This window comes from Sapajus apella, unplaced genomic scaffold, assembly GCF_009761245.1.
Source record: "Sapajus apella isolate SASKATOON/1434 unplaced genomic scaffold, GSC_monkey_1.0 scaffold2, whole genome shotgun sequence".
In the NCBI taxonomy this organism is placed as follows: Eukaryota; Metazoa; Chordata; class Mammalia; order Primates; family Cebidae; genus Sapajus; species Sapajus apella.
Window position 1 is genome coordinate 31,311,865 of NW_022436942.1, and position 14,166 is coordinate 31,326,030.

A 14,166-nucleotide genomic window follows, 5' to 3' on the forward strand; every position below is an offset into this window, starting at 1 on the left:
TGGAGGCATCCTCTATACATAGTGACTACTAAGGTTGCTAATGTCTTATAGAAGCGTTGGAGACACAGATGAGTTTCTCTTCTTTCTTGTGCTTGTCCTTGATCCAGTGAAATGTCCTTAGCTTAGCAAAGGATGTCCCAAGGGAGCCATGGCTTTAATGTTCTTATAGTCTGTTCTGCTACCACTCTGGCCATGCCCCTGAATGCAGGAATGAGAGAGCAGAAAGATTGAACACACTGAGCCAGCCACTGTCCTTTCTGTATGTACTGATGGATGAAGACTATTAGAACAACATAGTACCTTAAATGTAACCCGAATGGATGGATGCAAAGAAAGCTAATTCAATTTCTGAAAACCATGGCAAGCCAATAGGAAGCCAATTTTTGTAGAGGAGCAACAGCTTTCATAAAGGGACATTTTGTTTCTTGAAACTGTGAATTTGTTTCTAAAATTGTGGACAGAATTATTGGTCATGTGGAACCAAAATCCCTTGATGTTCACTGCACTGCATTGAATCTAGCACAAATATATTTGTAAGCGTAGTGACCTTCTGCTTATAATGAAGTTGTTCTGTGGGCCAAAAAAATGAGTTCATGCTGAGAGGCCCTCTGCATTCTGTGATTCATGTATGCATTTATCCGGACAACGGAACTTGGCCGGAAAGCAAATCGTACGCAGGGTGCCCTTTCTCTTACATGTCAGTCTTCTGGTTCTCAATTGCATTTTCAAATTTAGGGAACCACAGACTTCTTCATGGAGGGCTGTAAATCATTCCATGCATTTTGAAATTGTTGGAGGAGTGCACGAAGAATATTGAACAGGAAAGGGTTTTCAGAATTTATCCAGGAAACCTTAGCTGTTAGAGACTGAGAAGGTAGAAAAGTATATGAGTGGAATCCAGAGGCTGGAATAGGGAGGGTCTTCAGAATCTTCCAGCCCAAAACTCTTATTTACAGTTGAGGAAACGGAGGTACAGGGCGGTTCAATGATTGCCGAGGTTACACTGTTAGACCTGGACTAAAGCCCAGTTTTCCAACTCTCAGTTCATGGCAGTTTCTACTGCTCCTTTTCTCCTCTCTGCCTTTTTCTCCCAACAAATTTACCTCTTAAATTAAGGATAAGAATAAGGAAGAGAATTTCTCAAAATATAGTTCACAACCATTTATGTTGGAGTCACCTTGGATTCCTTTAAAATGAAGATTTCTGGGTTTCATCCAGACCTGCCAAATAAAATTGAGACCTGGATATCTGTATTTTCATAAGCTCCTCAGTGATTCTTATGCATGTTGTGTTTTTAGAACCATCAATCTAGGGTCTATACATAGGCAGGAGGCACATGGCAGGAAATGACCACTAACTTTTAACATCACTGAATTTATCTTGAAAATATAGTCATTCATTGCTCCCTGCTGTTCTTAGTACCAGTCATGTAGTGAGCTGAATGGAGCTAATGATGGTTCAAAAAGTAATTATCCCAGCTTTCCTGTTTTTCTAATACCTGCTCTTGGCATAACTTTACCTATTAATATTAGCTTTTTTCCCCTCAAGTGGCAATATTTATCTGCTGTACTTGGTGGAAGGTAAATGAATGCTTTGTAAGTATCCTCAAATATACAGGCCCACTCCAGACTCTGTTGATACACAGTACCTGGCCTCAAAATATCTTGCAATGAGAAGACAAATAGTTTAGTCAGAGCCTCAATTACCTCTCCATGAAGATAATTATTACTTCTGTCATTTAAGTGAAATTTTAGTGCATTTCTTATAGCAATAAATTTAAGAGCATAGTTATGCTGTCCTTGCTTCTTTTCATAGCATAGATTTAAAATTGCATTTCTGTGGGAGTGTATCTCTGAACTATCCTTCAGTATGAATTTGGCTGGTAATAAATTAAATAATACCACAATCTCATTTTCTCACACAGTACCTAGTACACTTAAAAGAAAACAAAACAAACAAGCAAAATCCTAGTGACCAATTTACTCTGCACACAGGAGAGTTCTGTATTTCATGGCATGCTGGTAACTGAGCAGCTCTGCAAGATTACCGAACTATCAAATGTGTTGTAAAAATGTGATGTCATGGCACTTTGGAAGTCTCATTACAGAGTTTAACAGGTTTTGTGGTATATTTTGCAGCATGCCCTTTCTGACAAGGCATGTGTGAAAGCCTTTGACCCAAAGACAACTTGCTTACAGGAATGCCTTATCACCACCTTCCAGGAAGCCTACTTTGTTTCAGAAAGTTTTGAAGAAGCCAAAGAAAAGATGAGGTAAACTTGTTTTTCTCCTACCTATAGAAAATAACTTTTTATTTTTCTGTCTCTATTCTTTCCTTCTATCTATCTCTTGTACCAATGAGGGTTGATCACATCTCTCTCTATTTCTGTTTATTCTGCAGGGACTTTGCAAAATCAATTACCCGTCCCTTCTCCGTATACTTCAATCCCTATACACAGAGTATTGAAATTCTGAAAGACACCAGAAGTATTGAAAATGTGGTGCAGGACCTTCGCAGTGACTTGAACACAGTGTGTGATGCCTTAAACAAAATGAATCAGTATCTGGGGATTTGATGCCTGGAACTGATGTTGCCAGTGTAATCTTTTTGGGGCTTAGCAGCAATCCAGTCAATGTCATATAACACAAATAACCTTCCGTGTCATGGCTTGGCAAATAAGCATGCAATTCTGTATATCTATACCATCTTGTAACCTACTGTGTTAACATATAAAACAACATAAGAAACTCAATGGCAGATAACCACTCATTGTATGAAAGAGTGTAATATGTTTAAATGTCTTTAAAAGATTTGACATTCCTGCTTAGTGTCCTTAACCAAAATGCATCTACTTAAAATTTGTAACAAATAGCCCTTTTAGGAGTCTGTCTTATGCTCTTTTCTTTCTCACATCTAAGCCTTTCCTCTGTGTTCATTAGATAAAACGAAAAAACAGGGAAACTCTTTCTGTTTTCAATAGTACCAGTGTTTTCACAGCATTGCTTGAGATAAATCCAGAATTTTAGGAAACTTCCCATCACAATAACAAAAGATTCAATATTCTGTTTCAAAAACTGTTGAGGTAACACAGCAGGTGGAATGATTTTTAGGTTGAGTATTTATACAATGCAAAAAAAGACCTTTTTACAAATGGAACATGTAGGTTGCATTGACCTTGTAGAACCTGAGTTATGGCAAGCTTCCTGAAGTATTTTGGAGGATAGTACTTCCAGAAAGGACATTAGGTAAGACTAAACAGTGGGCAATCAATCTCCGGACTATGAATTTTATGCTGGAATAAAGTAAATGATCATTATCAGGTGTTTAAACATTTTTTTTCTGGTCAGAGGAGAATAAAATCTCAGCTATAAAGATCACCTTAGATTTCAGAGATGTGGAAGTTGAGTCACAGAGAAGTTGTGATTTGCCTGAAGCGGCACAGTTAGTTGTGCACTAACATTCATAGTGCACTGCACTTTCCTTTTGTTTTGCTGATAAATCTGTCTGGTGCCTGCATGTGTTTCTGTCATCTGAGATAGGAAAGTTCTTTTTGGTATGTGCATGTGTTAGTATGTCACCGGAGATGGAAAATAATGCCTGTCCGAACTAATGTTTATCAGTAAACAGAAGTTGGCTGTGGTCAAGGGTTGCCAACAGTATATATGTTGTTTCCCCTCATAGCTGAAAATCAGGCCAAATCTATGGAAGGTTTTCCACTTTCCCAAAGTTTTGGCAACTTTGGGTAAACAGTAGTGACACAGCATAAATTTTTGGTGGTCTTTGCAGTAAAAGATGAAATTAAGTGGTTAGGTGAACAAATAGAAAACTGCTGAGAGTGAATGAATTTCTTCAGATTCCCTCACCAAACATAACCACTGTTCTTCTGAGTCTGCATTTGGTAGTACAGAACAGTGGATCGGGGAAGGAGGGGGCAAGAAAACTAGAGAAGAAAAAAATGACAAAATAGCAATTTAAAATATTTAAAACTTTTAGCAATTTAAAATATTTACTTGAGCAATTTCCAAAGATGTTCTTTTAGAAAGAAATTACACATAATTTCAAACTAATTCATACTTTATATGGAGCCCACTAAGGGTCAGAAATCTTTGGACTAAATATATTCAGGAAGAACATGAGAAAGAGCTAAAAGACACATCAGGGAGAGATCAAACTAAAATGAAAACCCAGAGGTTTGAAAATTGGTCGTCTTAACTGTTGAGGATCTTTCCTCTCTGAAACATTTTCAGAACAACTGAATTCTGAGAAATAAATTGGTGGATAGAATGTGAGAATCACAAAATATAAATGCTATTCCAGGTGGAGGGAATAGTGCCTTGAAAAATTATTGGTGGTAGAAAAATGATGAACAAGCTAAATCAAATTTAAAAGATCTAGATAGAACAAGCAGTTATATATTTTGATAGTTTCATGGATCCATAAATATGTAGTTTCTTATATCTTGCTTTGCTAACTCTAGATGGCCCTGAATAAGTTACTTATAAATTAGAATCCCAAATCATAATCCAGAATAACATATCCCTAAATTTTCAGAAGTGGTTGCTGAATTTTCTCAGAGAAGAAAATTGGCTAAGAAATGCTCAATATCTGCCTTTGGTGTTGTTTTTATAATTTGGTGTTGCTTTAGACACAAGTCCTAGAGTTCTGTCATATATATATTTTTTTCATTAAAAAACCCCTGCTAGTAGCCATCAAACTTTCCCCTTCCAGCCCCATGAGATTGGAACATCTTAATTAAATATAGTTGAGAGAGAATTATATTTAATTGTAAACAAATTCCCTCAACAAAAATAGCATTTCAGGTGTCTTCTGCATGGCTTGTAGTGGAATCCAATTTTCTAATATGTGCAAAATCTATCTTGTTTCAAAAATAGAAGAGTTGCAAAGTAAATGGGCTTTCCCACAGAGCTTATATAGGTGTCATACAAGGAAGTGGAATCACTTGATTTTTTTTAGATTTGTTCTCCATTTGGAATAGCAGTAACCGTGGTTTTCCCCTGTGAAACAATGGAATCATGGTTTTCATTTGTTGTGAGCATTTAACATGCAAACGCCATTACAGCTAATGGTGGGAAAAATTCTATAAAATTTAATAGCCATCATAGGAAAAGTGTTGGCAGAAAAATTCCCTGTAAGGAAACAGTGTAACAAAATAATCACAGCCAGATTCTTGTCATATCTGATACCTGCTCAGTGTAACCATTTATCTCAATTATGCTTCATGACTTAAAGCTAAATTAAATAGATCCAAGGGCAATTATAAATTTAAAGACACTTGCTCACTGTCATCTCGCTGTGAGTTGTTACTGTATTATCACTTTGCTGCTGACTTCTGTAATCAGCTAATCAGAAATCAACACAAAATTCCTGGCAGGACCAGGTTGCTTATGTGCCACACTTTGCAAAAGATAGCCAAAATATGATTAGTCCAGTTTTATTCTTGAAGCATTTTGTCTATTATGAGTTGGATAAGGCATATAGTATATTCTTGAATGTTCATTTTATTTGGCATAATCAGAGCATAATAGACTGTTAATAAATTATACCTTTTAAAAGTGGGAAAATTCAACTTTTGACCTGAGATTTCTTTTCTTTTCTTTTTTTTTTTTCACATTAGTGGTGGTAGTTGTGAGACTCGGTTTTCTGACTTAGTCCCATTTATTTACTGTGTAATTTACAAATGATGCTTTATGGGCATGATATATCTGTGCTTGTCTTGCTTGCTTATAGTAAATGGTCCTGAGCCTAATGATTGTAAAATATTGCAACATTTACCAACATGAAAAGTCTACAATGAAAAACAGTGTGCTTTAATGTGAAATCAAATAGAAATACAGAGTTTCATTTTCAAATGGAGTCATGGCTCCCATCACCTCATTTTCCTCATTTGAGGAGGAAAACATTAACACAAGATGTAGTTGTCCTCCAATTCATTTGATCTAATTTTCAACTTCTAAAGAATCAAGCTCTGATGTTTATTCTCACAAACTTGTCTTACTTACAATGAAGAAGAAAGCAGTCCAGAGTTTTCTGACGTATCTGAGTTTTTTTTTCTTTTAGGAAATAATAATTATGCAAATCTTCATGTTCTGGGGAGAGTTAAGGGAATTAAAAATGGGAGACTGCTTCTTGTAATACTAAAATTGCAAATGTTTGAAATAAAATCAGTTCTAGAACATAAAATGGTGGTTCTTTATAATGTGACTTGCAGTTTCAAAACATTCATACAGTTTCTTAGAACATGTCAGGCACAGTATCAGCATTGTTTTAGACACTGAGGAGGTAAGGATGAATGAGGCAGAGGAGGCTTACACCCACTTTGAATCTACATTCTAGAGGCAGATACAGGCAAAACAAACAAACAAACAAACAAAAACCAGATGAGTTGAAATCACAGCAAGTTTTATAAAGAAAATAATCGGGATGATATGATAAAGAGAAATGGGGAGATAGTATCAGGGATCCTGGAAAGGCCTTTCTGAGCAGGTGGTATTTTACCAAAAACCAGGGATGAAAAGGAGCCAGACCTGAAGAGGGCCATGGTTAGAGTGTTCTTGGAAGAGGAAACAACAGGGACCGAAGGCGCCAAGGCAGAAATTGGGTTGATGTGTATGAGCAAGCGACATATTATCCGTAGGTGGAATGGACTTATATGAGGGCAGCATGGAGGATGAGGATGAGATAATAGTACAGGGTTCCATAAGGGGTCAGGTGCACTCTCCATGCAGTGGAAGGTTGGAAGGGTTGTAAGGAAGACAGTGACAAGAGGGTTGTAAGGAAGGCAGTGACAAGGTCTGATTTACGCTTTTTTTTTTTTTTTTTTTGAGACGGAGTTTCGCTCTTGTTACCCAGGCTGGAGTGCAATGGCGTGATCTCGGCTCACCGCAACCTCCGCCTCCCGGGTTCAGGCAATTCTCCTGCCCCAGTCTCCTGAGTCGCTGGGATTACAGGCAAGCGCCACCATGCCCAGCTAATTTTTCGTATTTTTAGTAGAGACGGGGTTTCACCATGTTGACCAGGATGGTCTTGATCTCTTGACCTCGTGATCCACCCGCCTCGGCCTCCCACAGTGCTGGGATTACAGGCTTGAGCCACTGCGCCCAGCCTGATTTACGTTTTTAAGAGCTTACTCAGGCTTCTCTGCGTAAAGGGAGTGTAGTGGGGTTAAAGGTTGGTTGTGGGAACAAGGGTAGAATTAGTGAAACCAATTTGGAAACCCCATTGCTATATTAGGGATCTGTGATATCAATATCTTGCGTGATCATGGTGGATGTTATTAAAAATTGTTGTAATTAAATAAGTTACAAAGTGAAGTGGGTGGGTACCATCAGATGAAAAACAGAAACGGGAATGATCTGTAGCCAGGTTGACTCTCATTTGACTGGAAAAGATGTCATCCAAACATATCCTGTGTCTTTCACAAATACGTAAAGCTTCCTTTGACAAACATCATGTGAAACTTTCTCTGGCCCGCTTTTAAGGGAAAAAAATCTAGTTTGAAAAGCAAATGCATTTTTTTAAATGAGTCACAGATACTGACAACAGAAGCAAAAATGACACCGAAAATGAGGTATTATTGATGAATGTTGGTGGTGCTGTCATATAGAGTAATTCCAGAAAAACAAAACAACAAAACTCTCCTACCTCTAGACAAACTGAATAGTTGTGTTCACTGTTCACTCTGGTTATTTCTATAGGAAGAAACCGTTTAATGTTAGTGGATTAGTTAACTCTATTTCCACTCTGCTCTCCGCCTCCCATCTCCCCAGATGCATAGTTCAAATATCCCAGAAAAGTTTCACCTATTGCGATTTTGTCCTCTTTCCAAGAAGGATGGGTCTGGTGCAGCAGCTGGAAGTATATTTCCTTCTTCGGGAAGATTGCAGTGAGCCTGATGTTCAACCCAGGGGCATCTGTAGTTATGGTGCCGGCAAACAGCATTCTCATAATCCAGTCTGGATACAGTTTTTATAATTGAACAACAAAAACATCTGACAGATGTGGGCAGGATAATTTGAAGCTAGATGGCACAAAGAAATCAAGTTCATTTTCTGTCAAAATCAAATCTTTAAAAAACAGTACAAAACTAGTCCTTATTTTACAGGCTGAGAAAGATAATATTAATTACAAATAGGTGGGAGGAAGTTCCTGGTCCCTCCTTCACTCCTAGATCTCTTACAGTCTCCTTCCTTTTTAGCTTCTTCATTTCCATGGAACTAGCAAGACTGCTGATTCAGTAGGTCTATTATTCCCAACGGTTTGCAAACCACTGAACATATCTAATGTACAGCTTGCCCAATTTTAGTGAACAGCTAACTTCACAGACGTTAATGAGGCCAATTATTGGCAAGTGAATTTGAAGTGAAGAACACATTAGGTTTGCCACTATAGCAGTTATTTGTTTATCTGGATTGATTGAGGCAAACTTTCTTTTGATCATTACATCTGATTGATCACTGCACATGGCATTATGAAAGAATGAGGTTTCCAAGTCAGATAGCTACTTGTAAGAAAAATCTCTACCTTGCAAGGGCAGAGCATGTTTCCCTATCCATTTCAGTGTGAAAGCCTAGCCATTAAATTGGAATGGATCCTAATTAGTCTCCTCTCAAATCTCTAAAACTTTTTGGTCTTTCCTGTTGAGCAGAACTTAAAAGAAGCCTAAATTTCTCCCTTGCCCATGTATAGTCGATATCAAAGAAAATAACTCACACAGTAATACTGCTGAAAATGAGTGCAGACATAGCAATCCTGATTTGAAGTGGCATTGGAAAGTATAATTTGATTCAACCAGCCAAATGATTACTGCAAGTACAGATCATCAGCATGGCCCACTCCAGGACATTTGAATTGGTGATGAGCTGACAGCTAATTGCCAGACTGAGTCTGCCTCTTGAGCTTCTGCCTGAGAACAGAGGGAAAAAGCCCCATAACTCCTACAAACTCCTAACCTGGATGGAGGCTACTTTTCCATGTTGGACATACGTCTTTTAGGATGATAGTCTCTCTGATCATACTGACCAGCTATTGTTAACCCAGTATCCATACCTTTATTGTCCCATAACTACACATAGTTTTCCTTTTGTGAATCCTGTCTCTGGCTTTTATTCCTTACCTTGGGTGGGGCTGATTCCACTTCTCAGTTCTAAGGGTGGGCTTATGACCAATGTTTAACCAATGAGCTATTATATTCTTCTGGTCACAATGATTGGTTCATGGGTAGGCCAGGATCTGAGTTGGGCCAGTTAAAGCCAAACCCTGGACGTGGAGAAAGAGGTGTACTGCTTTCTTCTATAATTGTAAGGTGGTAGAAAGTGAGTCTGGAACTTCCATGGACCACCAGACAGAGAATGCAAGGCCAGGTGTAAGAGATACAGACAATGTCTTCATGGCATTATCAAGCTAACAGATTTAGCTGTGCATGTAGCCAGATGTGCACTTAGACTTTCTAGGTCCATGAGCTAATAAATGACCGCTCCTCTCTGCTCTCATTTTCCTGCATCCTATCACTGGCATCAAAAAAGTGCTAACATCTATAATGAAAGCAGGAGAGAAGGGGTAAAGGATTTTAGATTTGCTTTCTTCACACTTTTCCTGTTGGTTCTGGGAATGATAACTTCCTGAAGAAGTACAGGCAAACCTCAGAGATATTGTGGGTTTGGTTTCAGACCACTGCAATCAAGCAAATATAGCAATAAAGTGAGTCACACAATTTTTTTTGTTTTTTCAATGTACGTAAAAGTTATATTTGTACTACACTGTAGTCTAGTAAGTATGCAATAGCATTATGTCTAAAAATGGAGATATCATAATTAAAAATACTTTATTGCTAACAGATGCTAACAGTCATCTGAGCCTTCAGTGAATCATAATCTTTTTGCTGGTGGGAGGTCTTGCCATGATGTTGATGGCTGCTGACTGATCAGGGTGGTGGTTGCTGGAGGATGGGATGGCTGTGGCAAGTTCTTAAAATCAGACAACCCTAAAGTTTGCCATATTGATTGACTTTTCCTTTTATGAAATATTTCTCTGTAGCACACAGTGTTGTTTATAGCATTTTACCCATAGTAGAACTTCTTTTAGAGTTGGAGTTAATCCTCCTAAACCTTGCTCTTGATTTATGAATTATGTTTATGAAATATTCTAAATGCTTTGTTGTCATTTCAGTAGTTCATAGTGTATTCACCAAGAGTAGGACCATCTCAAGAAAACACTTGCTTTGCTCCTCCATAAAAGCAGTTCCTCATCTGTTCAAGTTTTATCATGAGTTTGCAGCAATGTTGTTACATCGTTAAGTCTCCACTTCTAATACTAATTCTCTTGTTCTTTCTACCACATCTGCAGTTGCTGCCTCCACTGAAGTCTTGAACCCCTAAAAAGTCATACATGAGGAATGGAATCAACTTCTTCCATACTTCTCTTAGTGTTGATATTTTGACCCCCTCCTATAAATCACAAATATACTTAATGACATCTAGAATACTAAATCCTTTCCAGAAAGTTTTTATTTACTTTGCCCAGATCTATCTGATAAATCACAACCAATGGCAACAATGCTCTTATGAAGTGTGTGTCTTAAATAAGACTTAAAACTTAAAATTACTAATTGATTCATGGGCGGCAGAATGAATACTGTATCAGCAGGCCTGAAAGCAATATTATTCCCTTGTATATCTTCTTCAGAGCTCTTAGAAGACTAGGAACATTGTCAATGAGCAGTAGTATTTTGAAAGGAATCTCTTTTTCTGAGCAGTAGGTCTCAACTATAGGCTTAAAATATTCAGTAAACAATGCTATAAATAAATGCATTTTCATCTAGGCTTTGTTACATTTCTAGAGCACAGGTAGAATTAGCATAATTCTTAAGGGCCTTAGGATTTTTTGCCGTGGTTAATGAGCATTGGCTTCAACTTAACAGTGACCAGCTGCATTCACTCTTAACAAAAAAGTCAGCTTGTCTTTTGAAGCTTTAACTTCTCCCCTCTAGCTATGAAAGTCTTGCATGGCATTGTCTTCTGATAGACGGCTGTTTTGTCTACATGAAAAACCTGTGGTTTGGTATAACCTTCATCAACAATCCTGGCTAGATCTGTATAACTTTGCTGCAGCTTCTCCCTCAGCACTTGCTGCTTCACATTGCACTTTAATGTGATGATGATGGCTTCTTTCCTTAAATCTCATGAACTGACTTCTAGCTTCTAGTTTTCTTCTGCACCTTCTTACTTCAATCATCCTCAAAAGAATTGAACAGAGTTAGGACCTTGCTCTAGATCAAGCTCTGCTTAAGGGCATGTTGTGGCTGGTTTGATCTTCTATCCAGACGACTCAAACTTTCTGCATACCAGCAATAAGGCTGTTTCGCTTTCTTATCATTTGTATGTTCACTAGAGTAGAATTTTTTATTTCCTTAAAGAATATTTTCTTTCATTCACTATTTGGTAAACTAGTGTAAGAAGTTTAGTTTTTGGGCTATATTGGTTTTTGATATGCCTTTCTCACTAAGCATAATCATTTCCAGCTTTTGATTGAAAGTGAGCGATGTGTGACTCTTCCTTTCACTTGAACACTTAGAGGTCATTGTAGGGTTATTAATTAACCTAATTTCAATATCATTTTGTCTCAGCAAATAGTAGGTTTGAGGACAGGAAGAGAGATGGGAGAATGGCTGATTGGTGGAGCAGTCAGAGCACATATAACATGTATTGATTTAATTTGCCTTATATGACCATGGTTCATGGTGCCCCCAAACACTCCCAATGCTAACATCAAAGATCACTGATCAGAGATCACCATAACATATAATGATAATAAGAATGCTTGAAAGATTGCAAGAATCACCAAGATGTGACACAGAGACAGGAAGTGAAGACATGTTGTTGGAAAATTGTGCTGATAGGCTTGCTTGATGCAGGATTGCCACAAACCTTTGATTTGTAAAAAATACAGCATTTGTGAAGTGTCATAAAGTGAAGTGCAATGAAGCAAGCTGTGCCTGTACTATTTGCATCCTTTTGTCCTTCCTATGCTATAGAAATATGGGGCATCTGGGGTATGTGACCTGTTTATACTACTCTAATGTTGGGAGTGGTGTGACTTGATTTCAGTGAAATGTGGCCAGCAAAATTGCTCAACAGAAGTGTTTAAATTAGACTCCAGGTGACCAACTTGAGATTCATTCTATAGGTCACTCTCTGGTTTGTTCCATGGAAAAAGAAAATAAAAGCGAATTCAGCTTATGATGAGAAGCAGCTTAGATAACTGGATAAGACTTTTGCTGTCCCAGTTTTTCACTGTAACTCTTAGGATGATCTGGTTTTCATTAGGGCACCTTTAAATAAAACTTGTCTCCCAGAGTGTAGAAGAGAGAACATGGGCATTGACATCATGTAAACAGAAGTACAAATTCTGGTTTCTCTACTTACTAGTAAGCTGCTTGATCACTATAGAATTATTGACACTTTCTGAGTTATAGTTTAGTTTTCTGAAAAATAATGAAAATACCTCATTTACAGACTTATCATGATTATTATGCATGTAATTGAACTGTGGGAAGTGGGCTCTGAGCCACTCCACAATTGTCTTTCTTAGAAAAACTGTAATACAGGGCATAGTGGTTGGTGGATGTTATGTTCTAGTCACAGGACCATACACTTAAAAGGAAGGCCCAATCAATCCCTTCTATGTGAGAGATACTAAGTTCCCAAGGCTGCATTTCACAAAGCGATTGCTTAAGTTGTCTCTCACTAAAATAAACTCCTGGTCAGAGGGAACAAATTAGGTCCAGAATATAAATCTATATTATTTGCACAGGAGGAAAGGGCAATGCTAAATAAAAATAGGAAATTGGAATATTATGTGTTGAGAGAGCAATTCCTTTCATCCTTGCAGCTAATGGGCTGAGCAAAAAGTGAACAATTTGTTTCATGTGTTGATTCACTAATACTATCTAACAAGGTTTCCATTTCTGAGTACCATTCCACATTCAGCTGCTTGTTTTGTAGTGCAGTAGTGCAATTATCCATCTTTTGCATTGCATAAACAGAATGGCTGAAATGTATGTGAGGAATAACCATAACTGCTTAAGTCCTCCCAGTTAAAAAAAAAGGAGCAAGGGAAAGGCAATATGGAATGTCTCCTGCTTTCCTTAAAGTAACCATCTGTTTCCTTTGTGATGTCCTCTTCTCTGGAGAATTCACTTTTAGAAAAATATCCTAATACGGAAGGGGAACAATGGTTGGGTTCAGTTTCATTTTGAGCTTTATTTTTATCTCCATTTTGTCTTTGTTGTGAACAATATTGAAAGGAGTGCTAATTCTAAACACCAGCCTAGGCACAGAGCAATTATGTTTGTGGCTTGCCTGTACATGGAGAACTAGGGTAGGCCTTGGGAGAGCTGACATATGACAGCCTACCTCTTTTCAGTAGGGTTTATAATTAAAGATTGGTTCAGTCTTAGCTTCATTTTCTGTTTCCTACATTTATTTTATTGGCTTTTATTTTTCTATCATTTGTATAATCTGGGTTTGCTTGGCAAACTAAAGGGAACTTTACTATATGTGACTCATGGAATCTAAGAGCAGGGATGTGGTGGCCTTCAGAAGGAAGGAGAGCTGGGAACTGAGAACATTTCAGAATTTTCTCTCTGCCTCTGTTATGCCTTCTCTGCACATCTGTTTCACTGTATTGTTGGTGACTGTCTTTTTTCTTCTTTTTTTTTCTCTGCAGATGGGATTTTTCTACTTATCCATGTACATGACAGAATATGGTAACTTTATAACTTCTGAGTTACAGGTTATAGTTTTAGACAAAGACACATTCATTGCCTCTAAATTTGAATTCCAAAATCTTGGGAAAGGGAAACTGATTGATCCAGTGTGGGTCAGCTGTCCATTCCTGGTCCAATTGACTATGGCCAGCATAGAAGGTAAGGTGGCTTAGATATGACTGCAGAGACTCTCACTTGTGAGTAGGTAGGCTTTCGTGGATGCAGGTGGGCTGGGCAGAGACCTGAATAGATCTTTAGAGTCCAGATCACAACCATTGTCCCTTTTGGAAATTGCCGAGCCTAATGGAGCTTGTCCTTGGATCCTAAATGATCAGACTTTGGGTTGGCCTTTACCCCTATGTTTCAATTTATGACTCCTTTTT

The 14,166-nt window shown here is 37.9% G+C and overlaps 1 protein-coding gene across 1 annotated transcript in view; it reads left to right on the forward strand.

Annotated features, from left to right (window-relative positions):
* TPH2 (tryptophan hydroxylase 2) overlaps nucleotides 1–3,977 on the forward strand; it is a 97,327-nt gene extending 93,350 nt beyond the window's left edge. The window contains exons 10-11 of the mRNA XM_032295826.1: nucleotides 2,139–2,272; nucleotides 2,401–3,977. Of these exons, the coding sequence (XP_032151717.1) occupies nucleotides 2,139–2,272; nucleotides 2,401–2,575 (309 nt within the window). The 3' untranslated portion in view covers nucleotides 2,576–3,977. The remainder of the gene's footprint in view (nucleotides 1–2,138; nucleotides 2,273–2,400) is intronic.
* Nucleotides 3,978–14,166: the final 10,189 nt, after the last annotated feature.